The following is a 19,126-nucleotide window of genomic DNA, read 5'->3' as shown; positions in this document are numbered from 1 at the left end:
TGTACTCTTGGTAAACCATTGCTATTCATCCTTCTTGACCTTTCTGAAATCTTCGACTGCATCATCCCCTTCCATCGCATTGTCACCATTGCTCAGCCGGCTGGGACTTCTCCTCATCTGGATCCTCTTATCCAAACAGAGAATCACCTGCAAAGGCTTCCTTCCCACTCCAGAAACATCACCACTAGGGTGCCACATAATCCATTTTTGGTTTCCTCCTATTTATGTTCTGCTTGGCAAGATCGTAACTTCCACTTGTGCATAAGGTCAGAAGAAATAGGAAAACGAGTAGATCACTTAACTTCAAGCCTGCTCCACTATTCAATATGATCAGGCAGGACCTTCGATTTCAACTCTATTTTTCTGCCCAGCCATTATATCCCTTAATCTATGGATTTCTTCCTTAGAGATACTTAACAAAAAGAGCATCCATAATCCTCTGATATAGAGAACTGAAATTTCTACTCATCTCAGTCCTAAATGATTGACATCTTTGTCCTAAAAGCTCTATTGCCCCCAAGCTTTAGACTCTCCAGTTAGGGGCATCAATGTTTCATCGTCTAACCTGTGAAGCCCTTTCAGAATCTTATATGTTACAATGACCTCACCTCTCATTCTTCTTACCTAGAGAAAGCATTGATCCAATTTGTTCAGCCTCTTGTCCCTGGAACCAGTCTGATGAATATTCATGATGAATTGGAGCGGATCATTTCAATGGCCTTCCAACTTCCACCCCCTGTAATCTTGAGCCAGTCTAAAACTCAGCCGCCCAAACGCTTATTTGTACCACACTCCATTTTCCCAACACCATTGTGCTGATCTACACTTGCTCCCAGTTATGAACATTGCCTGAAACTTAAAATTCCCATCTGTGTTTTCAAATACTTTCATTGTGACATCCCTCCCTATCTCTAATGTTCAAATCACTAATGACAATCCATTCCAAATTCAATCACTAGTAACTCTATTGGCCTTGTTTGACCATGCACCTATTTTATTTCTCACATTGTCCCTTTAGCCACAGTGCTCACAAGCGTTTGCAATTAAAAGATTGGAGTGGGACTTTTGAAGGAATCTTGATTGGATTTTGTTTTCTGTCTTTGTGCACAGACCGTTCAGTGGCTTGAAATCCTGCAGCGACTCTGTATGCATGACAACGTGGAAATTCAGCACCGAGGTCTGGTCATTGTTTTCAACTTGATGGAGGCAGACAAGGAAATTGCCAAAAAGCTCATTGAGAGTGAAATGCTGGAAATCCTGACAGTCATTAGCAAATTGGAAAATAATGTAAAGCACCAAGATGCTATCAATATGGCTCGTGAATGTTTGACCAAAGCAATGGATTACTCTCTTATTAAACCAACATCCTAGTCTAGAATGTAAAGGGAATCCAGTGCACATGGCTTAGATTTCAGAATTAGCTCACGCTGTAAGAAATAACTGGATATTTACTCAAAGCCTGTGTCACTCCAGATGCTAATTATTTATCAAGCAAATTGCCATTTTGACCGTATTGCACAAACATTGGAAAGCTATTGTCAGTTTGAAATAATTGTTTATTTCATGCTTGCAACAAACTTTTAACTGGAAAACACTGGAAAACTGGAGTAAATGTGCTCATTTTAATTTTACATTTGTGTTTTTACTGTAACACTTTGATTACCAAGGACTGGAGCCTAAACTTCCTTTCAGCAAGTAAAGCGATTACTGTTAAACCGTGTCCTTGAATTTTTCTACTGGTGTGTACTCTTAGCCTTCTTAGATTTTGACCAGAAGCAACAACTTGCATTTATATAGCATCTTTAACACAACATAGGTTCCTAAGATACTTGGTAATAAGAATTATCAAGTAAAACTTGCCATTTAATGAGATTTAAGCTAGGTCACCAAAAGCTTGGTCACAAGTGATAGGCTTTTAGTAGCATCATAAAGGAAGATAATGAGGTAGAGAGCCAAAAGAGTTTAGGAAAGGAACTTCAGAACTTAGATAACACAGTGTGGAGCTGGATGAACACAGTAGGCCAGGCAGCATCAGAGGAGCAGGAAAGCTGACGTTTCGGGTCCGGACCCTTCTTCAGAAATGGGGGAGGGGAAGGGGGCTCTGAAATAAATAGAGAGAGGGGGAGGCAAAGATAGAAGGTGGATAGTGGAGCAGATAGGTGGAGAGAAGACAGACAGGTCAAGGAGGCGGGGATGACACCTCCTCCTACCGCCCCCTTGAACATGACCCCACCCCTGACCACCAAAACATAATTTCCCAGACCATCCATAACCTCATCATCTCAGGTGGCCTCCCAACCACAGCCTCCAACCTCATTGTTCCCCAACCCCGCACTGCCCGTTTCTATCTCCTTCCCAAAATCCATAAACCCGATTGCCCTGGTCGACCCATTGTCTCTGCCTGCTCCTGCCTCACCGAACTTACCTCCACTTATTTCGGCTCCATTTTCTCCCCCCGGTCCAGGAACTCCCTACCTACGTCCGGGACACCATCCATGCCCCCCACCTCCACCAAATCTTCCGATTCCCTGGACCCCAACACCTCATCTTCACCATTGACGTCCAGTCCCTATATACTTGCTTTCCCCATACAGATGGCCTAAAGGCTCTCAGCTTCTTCCTGTCCCGCAGGCCTGACCAATCCCCCTCCACCGACACCCTTATCCGCCTAACCGAACTCGTCCTCACCCTTAACAACTTCTCCTTCAACTCCCCTCCCACTTCCTACAGACGAAAGGGGTGGCCAACTCCCCTCCCACTTCCTACAGACGAAAGGGGTGGCCATGGGTACCCACATGGGCCCAAGCTATGCCTGCCTCTTTGTAGGAAACATGGAACAGTCCCTCTTCCGCTGCTACACTGGTACTATCCTCCACATCTTCCTCTGTTACATCGATGACTGTATCGGCACTGCCTTGTGCTCCCACGAGGAGCTCGAACAGTTCATCCACTTTACTAACACCTTCCACCCCAAACTTAAGTTCACCTGGATCATCTTTGATATCTCTCTCTCCTTCCTGGATCTCTCTGTCTCCATCTCTGGTAACCACCTGGAAACTGATATCTATCTCAAGCGCACCGACTCCCACAGCTCCTAAGAATACAACTCCCCTCACCCACCTTCCTGCAAGAATGCTATCCCCTATTCCCAATTCCTTCGCCTCTGCCACATCTGATCCCAAGATGAGGCGTTCCACTTCCAGACATCCCAGATGTCCTTGTTTTTCAAGGACTGTAATTCCACCCCCACAGTGGTCGAAAACGCCCTCGACCACATCTCTTGCGTTTCCCGCACCGCAGCCCTCACATCCCCTCCCTGCAGTAACAACAAAGACAGAAATCCCCTTGTCCTCACATATCACCCCATCAACCTCCAGATTCAACGCATCATTCTCTGTCACTTCTGCCACCTGCAAACCGACCCCATTACCAAGGATATTTTTCCCTCCCCACCCTTATCTGCCTTCCAGAGGGAACACTCTCTCTGCGACTCCCTCATCCGCTCGACACTCCCCACTAGCCCCACCAGCCCTGGCACCTTTCCCTGCTACACCTGCCCTGCACCTCCCCCCTCACCTCCATTCCAGGCCCCAGAAAAACCTTCCTCATTAAACAGATGTTCACCTGCACATCTGCTAATGTGGCATATTGTATCTGCTGTTCCTGATGTGGCCCCCTCTACATTGGGGAAACCAAGCAGAGGCTTGGACACCGCTTTGGGGAACACCTACGCTCGGTTTGTGACAAACGACAACACCTCCCCAGTATCGAACCACTTCAACTTCCCCTCCCACTCCTTGGACGACATGTCCATCCTGGGCCTCCTCCAGTGTCACAACGATGCCACACCCGAAGGCTGGTGGAACAGCACCTCATATTCCGTTTGGTAACCCTTCAGCGCAATGGTCTCAATGTGGACTTTACAAGCTTCAAAATCTCCCCAACCCCGCCCTCATCCCAAGACCAGCACCCCCCATCTCCGCCTCCTTGACCTGTCCGTCTTTTATCCCACCTACCTGCTCCTCCCATCACACTGACCAATCCCCACCCCATCTTCCTACCTAACTCACCTCACCTCTACTAGCCTCATCCCGGCCTCCTTGACCCGTCCGTCTTCTGTCCCACCTACCCACCCCTCCCTACTCACTGACCAACCCCCGTCCTAACTCCCTACCTACACTCACCTTTACTGGCTTCATCCCCGCCTCCCTGACCTGTCCGTCTTCTCTCCATCTATCTGCTCCACTATCCACCTTCTATCATCACCTCCCACTCTCTCTATTTATTTCAGGGCCCCCTTCCCCTCCCCCATTTCTGTAACGTCAGCTTTCCCGCTCCTCTGATGTTGCCTGGCCTACTGTGTTCATCCAGCTCCACACCTTGTTATCTCAGACTCCAGCATCGGCAGTTCCTACTACTTCAGAACTTAGAGCCCTGGAAACTTAAGGTACTTTGACAATGATACAGTGGCTAATATTGGGGATACATAAAAGGCCAGATTTGGAGCTGCAGGAGGTTACAGAGGTAAGGAGGGGCACAAGTTTAGAGACATTTGAGAACAAGATTGAGAATTAATGTATTATCATGATATGAACTCGTGGGTCTAACACTACTGCCAGAATGACATGATCTGAGTGTTGCACACTATGCTACCTCATGTAACAGTTCTGACACACAGACTTGGGTTCTTGTGACACACTTGTCTTGAAGTTTACTTACAACACGTAAAGTTTACAAGGCTACAATATCACAGACTTCCACATTGTCTTGGGTTCTATGTTTACTGATGTTCTGTACATCATATATATGCATCTGACTGACTAAGCAGTGACTCCAATAAATTGAGAGTGAATGACTGCATTACACATCGTAGTGTCGTGCAGCTGCCTTGAAAAGGTACCATGCCTTCCTGGGTTTCTTCTGTGCCATAATACAAAATCGCACCTTTCCCCTTTAAACAATGGGAACCCTATTCCATTAACATTTATAATGACATATCCATTATCTGTACACATTTAGATAACATATTGATAGATATATGACACAACCAGATCTAGTCCTTATACTGTTATCATGAGTTGGCTGTGTAGCTTCACTCTGTGGCTTGCGGTTTGTCATCGTGGATGGATGTGTATTATTTGCAGTAGATATGATCGGTCCAGCATGACATCATCAGTATCTGAGAAATCAGGCTGTGTGATTGATAGTTGATTTATGTGCACGTTGAATATGTTATGTATTTCTTCACAGCACTTAATTGCTCATTACAATGACATATGATCTAGGCTGGACACACTTACGTAATATTTTGCCACAAAGTCATGTGTTCCTATGAAAATCTCTATACTCTATCCTGGTTTAAGTTGGTATAATAGTCTGCATGCTCATTGATACTCATGATGGCTTTTATTTTATTCCTTCTTTCCAACAATGTGAGATGCACATTTGGTTGTAGCGAAAATGTGAAAAGGAAGGAAGAATTGTGTGGATCTGTTTTCCCAACATGAGAGGTGACAGTGGAGATAAATCATTGCACAGAGGATAAAGAAAGGCTGGATGGGCTGGAGCTTTATTCACTGGAGTGTAGGAGGTTGAGAGGCGACCTTATAGAAGTTTATAAAATAATGAGGGGTATAGATAGCGTTAATGATAATTGAATGTTTTTCCCTCTGATGGGTGATTTCGAGCCTGGGGGGTACAATTTTAAGGTGAGGAGAGACATTTAAAGAAGTCACGAGGCGCAATTCGTTTATACAGAAGAAGTGGTGGATGTGGGTATAATTACAATGTTTAAAAGACATTTGCATAAATCCATGAATAGGAAAAGTTTGAAGGGATATGGCCCAGGAGCAGGTAGGTGGGTTAGTTTACAACAACAGAAATTGCTGGAAAAGCTCAGCAGGTCTGGCAGTATCTGTGAAGGAGAAAACAGAGTTAAGGTGACCCTTCCTCAGAACTTAGTTTGGGATTATGGTCAACATGGACTGGTTGGACCAAAGGGTTTGTTTCCATGCTGAATGACTCTATGACTCTATAAGAGGGTAGATTTGGCACAGCTACCTAAAAATTTTGGCTATTAGCCCTTACATTTGACTATCATGGATTTTATAGTACAGTCAGTTCAGTTGAGGGTTTGATTGAGGGCAGTGAAGAAAGGAAGTAATATGATGAACACCCTGTTGCCTCTATATGGCTAGGAAGGATACACTAATATTCTGTTGATTATTGTCAGACATAATTTGTTGATGTACACTGAACATACTGAGTATTGGAGACAATGCGTCAACAACCTCTGCACTAATGGTATCTTCGACTTGTCTCACAGAAGGGAATTTGAATAAGTGTGAGATATTGCATTTTGGAAATACAAACAAGGACAGGACTTGTACAATTAATGGTAGGGCCCTGGGTAGAGTTGTAGAAAAGAGAGACCTAGGGGGTTCGGGTAGATAATTCTTTGAAATTTGCACCACAGGTAGACAGGGTGATTACAAGGCCATTCAGCACACTTGCCTTCATTGTTCAGACCTTTGAGTGTAGGAGTTGGGGTGTCATGTTGAGATTGTACAGGATGTTGCTGAGGCCTCTTTTGGAGTGTTGTGAGCAGTTCTGGTTGCCTTTTTATATCAAGGATGTTATTAAACTGGAGAGGGTTCAGAAAAAATATTTACCAGGATGTTGCCGAGAATGGAGGGTTTGAGATAAAAAAGATAGATTGGAAAGACTGGGACTATTTCCACTGGAGCGTAGGAGGTTGAGGAGTGACCTTATAGAGGTTTATAAGGTCATGAAGGACATAGATAAGGTGAATGACAAGGGTCTCTTCCCTAGGGTGGGGGACTTCAAAACTAGGTGGCATATTTTTAAGATGAGAGAAGGTTTTAAAAGGGACATGAGAAGCATTTTTTTTACACAGCCAGTGGTCTGTGTGTGGAATGAACTGTTAGAGGAAGTGGTGGATGCAGGTACAGTTACAACATTTAAAAGATATTTGGATAAGTTCATGAACAGAAAGGTTTGGAGGAATATGGGCCAAGTGCAGGCAGGTGGAACTATTTTAGTTTGGGAACGTGGTTGGCATGGACTGGTTGGACCAAAGGATTTGTTTCCATGCTGTATGACTCCCTGATTCAATGATCAGAATGTGACGATTCCTTGATGGTGCTATCATCTGTTTGTAGCAACTATCACTAACTAGCTTCACTGTTAGCTTTTGAAGGCCTGCAGTGCCCACTTGCTGCCACCATGTCATGCCACTGTGACATGGGCTCTTCAGTCAAACACCACTGCCAGGATGATTTGGTTTGAGGGCCTATCTATATGTTAGCTCATATATGATATATATCACAAGGTCCTGGGTTCCTTTTAGACAGATGTCATGAATTACTTTACAACAGTAATTATTTAGAAGGCTAAAATATCATAGACTTGCACAAAGTATGTATTTTATAAATCTTTGAGATGCATTAACTTATTGTGGAAACGGCTTTTAGAATAACTTGTCAGGCTGACGGATAAATCTCCATCAATTCTTACTGCTTTCAAAACCAAATATAAAAGGCAACATTGAAGGAATGTACATGATAAGCAAACCTAAGATATGGAGTCAGGTGTTATGGGCCAGACTTAACACCCTGCAAATATATCCAGGAGATAGCTTAGACCCTAAATTTTATCTTATATAAAAGGAAGTATAAGTTGCTGTGTTCCAGATTTAATTCATTTAGTTATACTACACGGCTTTAAGCATAACATACTTTCTCCTTACTCTACAGTTAAAAAAACACGAAAGAAGAATTGGAATAACTTAACTCTATTATTCTGTTAAGTTTTTCAATAGATCATTTAACTCTTAAGCATCACTTGTTTCAACATAGCAACATCCCATAAAAACACCCTTGGCAAAGGCAAATTCAATAAAACAGATTGTCTCATATGAAATGTTTCTCCAGTCCAGGATGAAAGAACATCAAGAGAAAATTCTGGCAGAGGGAGAGGACTCAAGTTTTTGGCTCTATGGCAGCTTCAAAACCCTGCTGAAAGGTCAGCTAAAACTTGGTTCTGTGGAAGTCCAACTTCACCCATTCAGGCTGCTTCTATTGTTCCAAATTTTTAAAATAAGAAACCCAAGGCCTCACAAGCTGTTTATTTCATTGGCTTCGAACAGACCACTCCATACTTCTGTCACAACTTCTCTTCATTAAAAAAAATCCAGGAGCCATAGTACTATCACACCATTTAGCCTACTGACACTGTCCAGCATACATGATAGCATCAGTAACATCCAATAGTTCCATTATATTCAATATGCTTGTGTTAATATTGGAACCTTGTAAGCAGTTGATTGACCATGCATTGTCCAGTGGGTTAACCATGTTAAAATGTGGCGAATTTGGAATCCATATGTATGAAATTGCATTTCTGATTAATGGACACCATCATTCAGCATATGATCTCAATTCTCATACTTGGGTAGTGCGTGCAAATGAATGTTAATCTTTGAGTGACTGTTGCTAAAATACTATGTTGAGTTTCTTAGAATTAGAAGTTAGGTTTATTGTCACATGTACTCAAGTACAGAAGTACAGGAGTGCAGTAAAAAATTCACAATGTTGCCCCACATGGCGCCATCTTGGGTACAAAGTACCGAGGTACATATCTTAGACACAAAATAGAGAGATAAAGAAAAAAAGTTACGTTACCTGATAGTTATTCATAGTACTAGTTAGAAAAATAAAAACTAAAGTTGAAAAGATAAACATTACAGTATTTCTATAAAGGACCTGCAGTAGATCAATGCAGGGGGCTTCCACATGTGGTCTGATTGGGTTTGCAAATTGCTGACCACTTGCACTCTTCCTCAGTCCAACACTGTCCCCAATCCAGGCCTCCAACCATTCGCCATCACCAGTCAATACGGGACACACTTACCATCCCTGCTCCACACGGGGCACACTCACTGTCTCGCGCCACGTGGGGCACACTGGCTGACCCTGCTCCACATGGGGCACACTCACCGTCTCGCTCCACAAGGGGCACACTGACCATCCCCACTCCACATGGGGCACACTGGCTGTCCTCACTCCATACGGGACACACTGACCGTCCCCGCTCCACACGGGACACACTGACCGTCCCTGCTCCACAAGGGGCACACTCACTGTCTCGCTCCACAAGGGGCACACTGATTGTCTCCGTTCCACATGGGACACACTGACCGTCCCCACTCCACATGGGACACACTGACCGTCCCCACTCCACATGGGCCTCCAACCTGCTCTGGTCTGGCCCTCAGCTGCTCCAATGATGTCACTGCTGCGCCAACGTAAGTTTGTTTAAACAAAAAAAATCTTTAAAGATAGAAGAACAAGAGAAAAGAAGAAAGAATGGACAGAATGGACGAGCCCCAGGGTGAGGAGCCTGAATACTGCCTCATCTGTTGCCACCAAAGTTCCTTTTGATACTGTGAATGCTCTCCTGGTTTGATCACTGTATATGAATCAATGTTAAGTCAATAAATATGTTTGTGTGAAGTACTTTACATGGACAGTGTGTGAGGTGTTTTTCCACTAAAAGTGGTGCTTGTGGCCAAAATAGTGTTCCATAGCCTCACTATGTCATCAGCAACTTATGAGAGACAATAGTGCTCACATTGGGTAACTGGAACAAAACTTTTTGATCTGTTCGCTGTTTCTGTGTTGGATACCTGCATGCCTATCAATGTCAGATTACACCCATTAGTGTTTGCTGGCAACAATGACTTGGCCGTATATGCTTGATAAAATCAGTGTGGTTTAGAATGCCTTTTAACCTAGAAATTTGAGTGCCTCTGAAATGTGAGATCATGGGTTTAGAGTGGAATTGCAGTGATGTTTATATTTGATAAAGTAGGCCAGAAAGACAGATACTTAAGGTATGGAATAATTAGAACTGGCACGCTGGAGGTCTATGACAGTCATGTGACAGGGACATAGAAATAATCAGTTCTTTAAGCTGTTCTCCCATTCAAGTAGAGTAATGGTATCTTAATGTTTCATCATGACTTTATGACCATCAATACCATTGTGTGACAAAAAGCTAACAATTTTAGTTTGAATTGACCTCAATTTTTTTTTTCAGAGAGATCCATATTTTCACTCACTTTCCTTTGTATGAAGAAGTCTCCTGATAACTGCATTTGTAGGTTGAAGGATTGGGTCTAAGGGCCTTTTTAGTTTAGTGGCATAGCAGTGATGTTTCTGGAGCTGACAAGCCAGGCCCCCAGGTAAATGTCCATGACAGCTGGTGACATTAGAATTTAATTAAATCTGGAATTCAAAAATAGTTTAGCCTAACGGTGACCTTGTAAGAATTGCCAACTGTTGTAGAACCCATCTGGTTCACTAATGTCCTTTAGGGAAGGAAATCTGCCACCTTTATCTGGTCTGGTTTACATGTGACCTCAGACCCACAGCAATGCAGTTAACTCTTAACTGCCCTCTGAGCCAATTATAGCCAAGTGCAATTATGGTTGGACAACAACTAGCAGCATTGCCAGTGACACCTACATCACACAGAAGCATAAAACAAAACAAGTAGTGAGTTTTAAAAAAGCAGATGCTTTTGTGTTAACAAGATGTAATGTAATGCATGATAGCAATGATGCACTTGATATATTAACCAGTTAGACATTGTTACTAGGATTATTGGAAGATATAAATAACGACTGTCCCTTTCAAAATCAAGAGATATTTTTCCAATTTTCCCATCCAAGACTGTGTGACATCATCAAATTTGTTGGAGTTTATTTCAGTCTCCAAAGTTAACACTTTCAGAACCATGACCTTATCAAAACTGAAATCACCCCAAAAGGCCTGGCTCTAATTTTAATATCTACACCTTCTTATTGTGACGATTCAGTATATTGATAGACAGGCAGGATTTATTGTAGTGTTGAACATTGCAGAGTGGAAATGGGGAATTAAGAAGGCTCACTGTTAATTCCTGCAATGCAATGACCACCAAATCCAGCCTTATCCCAGTACTGAAAGACCATGGTACTATCGGAGGTGCCATCTTCCAGATAAAACACCAAACCAAAGCTCCGTCCATCTTCTTAAGTGGACGTGAAAAATCCCACTGCACAAACATTTCCTTTTGGGATTTCGCTGTTTTTAAAGAAACTCTTCCTACTCTGTGTGAAATCACAAACAAAACACATTCCAAAGTGTTAACCTAATGGCAATATAAAATAAGTAGCCTCCTCCCTTACGACCACAAGCTAACCAGGGCATCTTAGTATATTTGCAGCCAATGTTCTTATGTACTTATCTGCTGATTCACTGTACAATCTGATATCATCTGTCAACACTTCACAATATATCTCATTGTTCTTGCTCCAAGTATTGCAAAGATCTTGGCTAGTCTCACTGCACTGTTTTTATATTGCTACATTGATTTTATTCATAACCGTAATTAGAGCACATTCTTTAATTATTGCCAACTGACTGTGTTGAAAAAGTTGTGCGTCTTTGTAAGTAATCACAGTTGGCAGATTTTAAGTGGGAAATACGTTAAAACAGCAAATTAAAGAACATTCCAAAAATTCAAATACATTATTTGTGGGTTGTGATTAGTTTTGACTCTTGGTTGCCTGACCGTCAACTCAGGAATTCTCCTCCTAAACCATGCAACCTCACCTGGGAAGTATAAAGACTAGAGCAGTTGGCTTGCTTTTGTTCTGGAAAATTCTAGGTAAATTCCACTAAACATAAGACCATAAGACAATAAGATGTAGGAACAGAAAAAGGTCATTTGGCCCATTTAATCTGTACCACCATTCATTGAGGTCATGGCTGATCTAATAATCCTCAACTCCACCTTCCTGCCATATCACTAAAACTCTTGATTCCCTGACTGATAAAGAAAATGTCTATTTCAGCCTTGAATATAGATAAATACCCGATCTCTACAGCCCTCTATGATAAAGGCTTTCATTGATTGACCATCATAAGAGAGGAAATCCCTTCTAATTTGTATCTAACTTGGTTTAATTTTGCAAATATTCATGAATCCTTGAGGAGAATCACAGAGCAGTTTTAATACCTGAACAATCCACATAAACTCAAGTTTAGCTGGCCTCAATTGTTGTGTATTGACCACCTGATCTAGCCATCTTGCTTTCTGCCTTTATATCTCTTGCTTGTCTCCCTGTGAGTTGCAAAATTGCTTCTTTGTGAAGTTTGACACTTTCAGCAACCAGAATAATTGACAGGCTGGGACTCCTTTCTCCAGTGAAGAGAACATGGAGGGGTGGCTTGATGGATATCTTTGGAATTATGAAAGGATTGTGATGAGGTAAATTTAGAGGCAATGTTTTCAATAATGGGCAAGATCAGATCTAGGGGCTATAAATTTAAAAAAAACGAGTGTAGTAGAGAATTCAGGAGAAATGTCCTTACTCAGAGAGTGTCAAATTCACTATCAAATGGAGTGGTTGAAGAGAATAACACAGATGTATTTATTCAGATTTATCCTTGGCATGTAGGTGGTGTCTTTGGCAGAACAAGATCATGAACTCAGATCTGAGATTCCATTAAAGTACATGTATTGCTAAACCAATGATATCGAGTGGCTGGTTGATGGTTGAATACCCAAAGACCTTTTGTGCACAGAACTAGCCATTAGATCACTATCCCCTGGGTGGTTAAACATGGACCACAAGGACACCTGCAAACAAGATATAAAGATGGTGGGCATTGACATTGACACCGACAGACAAAACCACTGGAGACTGACATTGGAATGGCTGAACAGAAATAGGATGCTCAGCTGACCAAATAGAGACTGGCAAACGTTGCACCTTCACAGCTCATTGTCATCCCATTCAGCAAATGTAGCAGAGTCTGCCATTCCAAGCCCCATGAGACAATGCTTGACACAGAGTTAACCACTTCAGTGTACACCATCACCTGAAGAGATGGAAGGCTGTAATGATGGAAGAGGAAGCTCGATCAAATTCTACATATTCTTTAAGACTGATGTCTCTGTTCCAAGTTTTAGTTTGTTGTTATGGGTTACTTGCTACCTGTTCCTTTGAAACACTAGAACACAGTTTAAGGAATGTGCCTGTAGGGATTAATATTTTATCCAAAAGCCAGAATGCATTCCACTTATCATACTTGCAAGCAAATGCTTTGTTTAAATACCTTGTCTTCAATAGTGTATTAATTATTGATCTATGACCAGTAATTGGAGCTCTCATGATGGCTTAGAATTAAAAGATGTTGGTTCCTACAGGTTTCCAAAGTTGGAGGTCTGGATAAGCATTTGACATGATTGATGAGTTTGTATGAATAAATATGAATACATAACTGGGGATTAAGAAGGGACCCATATGGTTATCTCCCACACTCTGTGCAATTGCGAGTCATGCCTGGTTTTATTCTATGCTTGGATTCAGTAAATATTGATATAAAAATAGTGTTGGCCCAGGGAAAAGCAGCATTTGCCTGGATGTCAAACATTAACATCACTAAACAATTGAAGTTTAAGATTTCAATTCTGTTCATGGAACAAATAAGCAAAATGCTAAGTGATCAAATCTTGATTCTGAGCCTTCTAGCACTCTCCTGTAATGGTCCAAGTCAATGGCTGTGGTGATGTTCCCAATGCCAGTACTCAGGGAGTGCTGCACTTTTGAATGAGATTTTGACCCAAAGCCCTCTCACGTGGGTGGAAAAGAACTCTTGGCTAGTATTTTGAAAGAGGTCAGATCAATTCTCTCCACACTTGGCCCTCAACTAAAATCACAACAAATCAGTTTCTGGTCTGGTCATTTTCACATTACTTTTCATGGAAACTTGTTGTGTGCAGTTGACTGCATATTTTTCTTTCATTTTAATTCTGAAAACTTGATCCTGCCATTGACTTTAACGATAGGGTGAAACCATAATAACGAGCAACTCAACTTACTTGCTGAGGATCTCTTGAAGGAGTGCAATATTCCAAAAAGCTTATGGGGTAGGGAATGGGATAAATCAATATATTTTCCTGGAAATTTTGCAACAGAGGAATCACAAATAAACCATCATCATGTTGCATATTTGCAGCAAATTCCTGACCTTAGCCTTATGAAATCATCAAACCTCTTTTCAAACTGTGCGACAGTTCATGTGCCGGATGAAATTGTGTTCCACACAGACCAGAGCAGAAACGGGTGTACCCATGATCAGACAACACAAGAAAGAAAACAGAAAAAGCTGGAAATGCAAAGTAGTCTTGTGAGCATCCAAAGGCAGAAAAGATTGGTTTGCATTCAGAGTAGAGATTCTTTGTTTGGCTGATGAATGACCTCATTATAAACAAGATTTTGTCACAGATACTATGCGGAAGAACCAGAAGGTAGGTCTTACTATTCCAGGATCCTAGGCTATTTTCTCACCAAGACCATACGATGATTAGATATGGGATCGTGCTGTGCTCAAATTGACTGCAGTGTTTCCTACGTTGCTGACAGTGGCTATACTTTAAACAGTACTTCGTTGCCTGTAACACAATATGGGACATCCTTAGATCAGGAAAGGTGCTTTATTAATGCAATTTCTTTGTAACTCTCTACCTGAAAGGGCTACTGACTTTCAAGTGAAGTTTGGAATGCCCTGGCAGTGGGTTGTGAGGAGAACATTAATGCATAGACACTCAGTGATTAAAATAAAAACTGCAAACAAAAAAAATCAATCCTTCAACACTGAATGCCCCATATGGAGTTTCTAATGGTCTTTCACTTCAAAGTAAAGTTTTCATTGCTCAGTTGTGATTGTATGACAAGGAAACAGTAATAGTTATTCACTCGGGTCATGTTGTCCACTATAAGTAATAATCTATTACTTCTGCAACAGCTCTGTACATTTACATGTTTATAATCGACAATTCTAAATAGAAAACAGGATGTTGTATAAGTGTGTAAGGACCTTAAACAGCTAATGTTGAGGATTGTCATAAGCAACACTGGCTATGATAATTTCAAACGGCCTTAGTGAGAAAATAGCTTAGGACGTCAAAACAGTAAGACCTACCTTCTGGTTCTTTGTCATAGTCTCTATGACAATGGAAGATCATAGAATCCCTACAGTGTGGAAACAGGCCCTTTAGCTTAACAAGTCCACACCGACCCTCAGAGCATTCCACCCAGACCCATTCCCCTATCACCCACATCCCTAAACAATGGGGGCAATTTAGCACGGCCAATCCACCTCACCTGCACATCTTTGGACTGTGGGAGGAAACCGGAGCACCCAGAGGGAACCCACACAGAACGCGCGAACTACACACAGAAAGTTGCCCGAGGGTAGAATTGAACCCAGGTCCCTGGCACTGTGAGGCAACAGTGCTAACCACTGAGCCACCATGCCACCCTATTCATCACATTAATGTAGCTTATACTGAGTTGCTATCATGCAATAAATTACATCTTGTATAAGACAAGAGCCCTTTCATGATAGACTACCACAACATTCCTCTACCACATTAGACCATGTAGACTCTTCACCAGCAGCAATTTGACCTTATGGTGAGCAGTAGCTCAGTGAACTCATACAACATGATGAGCAGTGGTACTGATAGTTCCTAGTGCCACATGCTAACAGCTGTGGAGGTCTGAGGGTTTCTTCCAATCCAGCTTTAAGAAAGCTGCTGGTGTAGACAGTCAGCAACTGGAAGAGCTAAACATTCGCAAACCCTGCGGAAGAGGAAGTAGTGGCAAGATTCAACAAGGCAGAAACTACAGTCGATGGTAAAACCATTTCAGACCCGGTAAGAGATGTGCAGTAGCAGAGGTGTGTTCGGATTGCCCTGAAGCTGGAGTATTAGTAACTTCAAGGCAGTTACAAATTGCATCAGATACTGATGGTCCGGAGGAGTGGCCCCAAGGCTGGGCCTTCAGAATGTTGGAGGCTTCATTAGTAAAATTTAAAACCCTTGTGGGCAAGGGGAATTTTTTTAAAAAGGTACAAATTACAGGATGGGAAAGCAAAACATAAGCAATGGACAAATCAAGCATCATAGCCAATTTAAAATTAGATTGCAGACTTGGGAATATTATGAAACTAGAATTAAGGCAATTAAGGAGAATTTTAAAAAGCTAAGCAGACAAAGTCTAATGAAAAATAGGAGGTTAGGAAAATATTGAGAACCAAGAAAAGGCACGTAGCATTTATTTGAAAAGATCACAGATGGTGGGAATCAACTAGGAAAATTTATTAAAGGAATGGATTCATTCAGAAAAGACAATAAGGAAGTGAGAATGATTTATTAAGGCAGCCTTGGGCAGGATCCATCCAGAAAAGCTGTGAAAAAGATTTTCTATTTTACTTGCAAAAAGCAGGATTCCTTCATTTTAATCACAGAAATGCGGAAAAACTCAATACAGCAGTACACACCGCTGCATTGCTATACTGCAAAATTAAAAGCCTTTAAAGCAAAGATAATAAATACGCACATCAGGAAGACATGGCATCAGAAATAATATTGCCAGGAAGATTTAATTTCAGAGATGGGCCAGATGGAAAACAGAACTGGACATTGTGTTGAAAACAATTCTTAAATTACGGAACAGCTACTAAATCATATGCCAAACAAGTCAATATACTTCTATGTATCTATATCTATATATAATTGGAACTATAATTGATAATGTTATAGCTCACTAAGTTGTGAAAAAGATCAACAGATACTTTTGATGCAGTCCTGAAAGCCTTTGGCAATTACTCCAACCTCAGAAAATATAAAATTATTGGAAGAGCAAGATTTAACTGAAGAGCTCGGTTTCTGGTTGAATCCTTCCAACTTCCATCCACACCTTCCAGCTGGTTTGGAAATGATCCGTCAGTATGGACACTTTGACTGTGAAGTGCTCCCTCATCACTGACCCTCTGACCATCTGGTACTCCCTCAGGACTGCCTCTCTGATGGTGCTACACTCCCTCTAAAAATGCAGTGCTCCCTCAGTACTGACCCTCTGACAGTGCGGTGTTCCCTCAGTACTTACTCTAACAGTGCAGTAGTCTGTCAGCCTTGTCCTTCCTACAATATGCTGCTCTTCCAGTACTGGTTGTCCAAAAGTGCAGCAATCTCAGTCCTACATTCCAAAGGTATGGTACATCCTCAGTATATCATCTGACCATGCAGTGCTCTCTCAGTTGGAGGGAAGCTATAATGTAGTGGAATTATCACAGGATTATTTATCCTGAGACCCAGGTAATGTTCTGAGGACACCAGATTTAAATCCGACCATGGTGCAATTTGAATTTAAAGAAGTTTGCTATTAAGAGCCCAATGATGATCATGAAACCATTGTTGATTGTTGGGAAAATCCTATCTGGTTCACAAATGTCCTTTAGGGAAGGAAGCATAAGCCTGTCCTTTCCTGGGCTTGGCCTGCATGTGATTCCAGACCCAGAGAAGTTGGTTTATTCTTAACTGGCCTTGGGGTAATTAAGGATCAGTAATAAATGCTGGCCAAGCCAGCAACATCCACACCCTGGGAATGAATTTAAAAAATACCATTCCATTAAATGGCCATTCCACTATGAGATTGTGATAGATTTGCAACCCTACTCTATGTGCCTGCCTTTGCCCCATTTCCTTAATGGCATTAGTTAACAAAAGAAATTTCAATCTCAGATTTAAAATTAACTATTAATCTTGCATCAATTGCCACTGGCACAAAGAAAATTCCAATTTTTTTCCTATCCGAAAGCTCTTTGATTGATTCTGTATGCATGAAATAATGGCTTATTCAGTGAAAATAGTCACAATGTGATTTAAGGCACAACTGTCAGTGAGTTACCAACACATTCATTAGCAATATATTTTAATATTTGTGGGATGGGGAGAGGAAGTTGACAATTTTTTTTTAAATGATGGTTTACAATAATAATTGTACAAAGCCAGTGGGCAATTTTTAACATTGAATCTAAATAAAACATTAAGAGTAATACACAGCCTGTCCCATATAGTGAATGCTAACTCAAACAACACATGTCATGCAAGGATAACACAGTGGCACTTTATAAAATACATTATTGTTGTTAACATCAGGTACGTTAATATTGTTAATGTAAAAGCAAAAAAGAAAGCAGAACTCAACAACCTCATTGTTCGGCATAACGTTACTTCTCTCTTCCCTTTTATCTGTTAGCAATTGGATTTGAAGCTGTGAGCAGCCATTATGAACAACAAAACATTAACTAGAATCTCTCTTGGCCCCTAGGGAGTTGTTGGCACATCGCTCTCAGGTGATGACTGTGGGTCCTCTCCTGCCTGTTCGATCATGGATCTGAGACAGCTTGAGTGCGATGGCGATCAGTGGACCCAGTACGACCTGTGGAAGTAAAACAGAAACCACTGTTGACCAGGATCGTTTCTGAAAGTATCTAATACTAATTCAATCACAGGAACAGGAGGAGACCATTCAGCACCTCTAGACTGTTCTGTCATTCAATTAGATCATGGCTGAGGAGGACATAAGACTACAAGATGTAGGAGCAAAAGTAGGCCATTCAGCCCATCGAGTCTGCTCCACCATACAATGAGATTACAGCTGCTCTGATAATTAGTGTCAGATATAGAGTCATTGAATCATACAGCACGGAAACAGACCTTATGGTCCGACCAGTCCACGCCGAATATAATCCCAAACTAAATTGGTCCCACTTTCTGCACTTGGCCCAAATCCTTCCAAATATTTCTTATTCATGCACTTATCTAAATGACTTTTAAATGTTGTAACTATACCCATATCCACCACTTCCTCTGGAAGTTCATTCCACACACGAACCACTCTCAGTGTAAAAAAATCTTTCTCCTCTCACCTTAAAATATGTCCCCTAGTCTTGAAATGCCCCACCCTACAGAAACAACTGTCATTCACCTCATCTATACGTCTCATGGTTTTGTAAACCCCTATAAGGTCACCTCTCAACCTCCTACTCTCCAGCGGAAAATTATCCCAGCCTATCCAGCCTCTCCTTATAACTTAAACCTTCCATTCCCTGCAGCATCTATGTAAATCTTTTCTGAACCCTATTCAGCTTAATAACAGAGACAACAAAGTGCAGGGCTGGATGAACACAGCAGGCCAAGCAGC

At 41.7% G+C, this 19,126-nt stretch overlaps 2 protein-coding genes across 3 annotated transcripts in view; one reads left to right on the top strand and one right to left on the bottom strand.

Moving 5' to 3' along the window:
• The window catches only part of LOC109911762 (protein unc-45 homolog B-like), a 43,160-nt gene extending 41,489 nt beyond the window's left edge, over window positions 1-1,671 (top strand). The window contains exon 8 of the mRNA XM_048620048.1: window positions 1,111-1,671. Within this exon, the coding sequence (XP_048476005.1) occupies window positions 1,111-1,371 (261 nt within the window). The 3' untranslated portion in view covers window positions 1,372-1,671. The remainder of the gene's footprint in view (window positions 1-1,110) is intronic.
• Window positions 1,672-17,834: 16,163 nt separating this feature from the next.
• pgm5 (phosphoglucomutase 5) overlaps window positions 17,835-19,126 on the bottom strand; it is a 163,152-nt gene continuing 161,860 nt past the window's right edge. For both annotated transcript variants that reach the window (XM_020526497.2, XM_048594907.1), the window contains one exon: window positions 17,835-18,361. In XM_020526497.2, coding sequence (XP_020382086.1) covers window positions 18,272-18,361 — 90 coding nt within the window. In that variant the 3' untranslated portion in view covers window positions 17,835-18,271. The remainder of the gene's footprint in view (window positions 18,362-19,126) is intronic.

The sequence above is a fragment of the Rhincodon typus genome, chromosome 3 (assembly GCF_021869965.1).
Source record: "Rhincodon typus isolate 14 chromosome 3, sRhiTyp1.1, whole genome shotgun sequence".
In the NCBI taxonomy this organism is placed as follows: Eukaryota; Metazoa; Chordata; class Chondrichthyes; order Orectolobiformes; family Rhincodontidae; genus Rhincodon; species Rhincodon typus.
The sequence above is the reverse complement of the archived record's forward strand: the minus strand, read 5'-3'. Positions and strand labels throughout refer to the sequence as shown.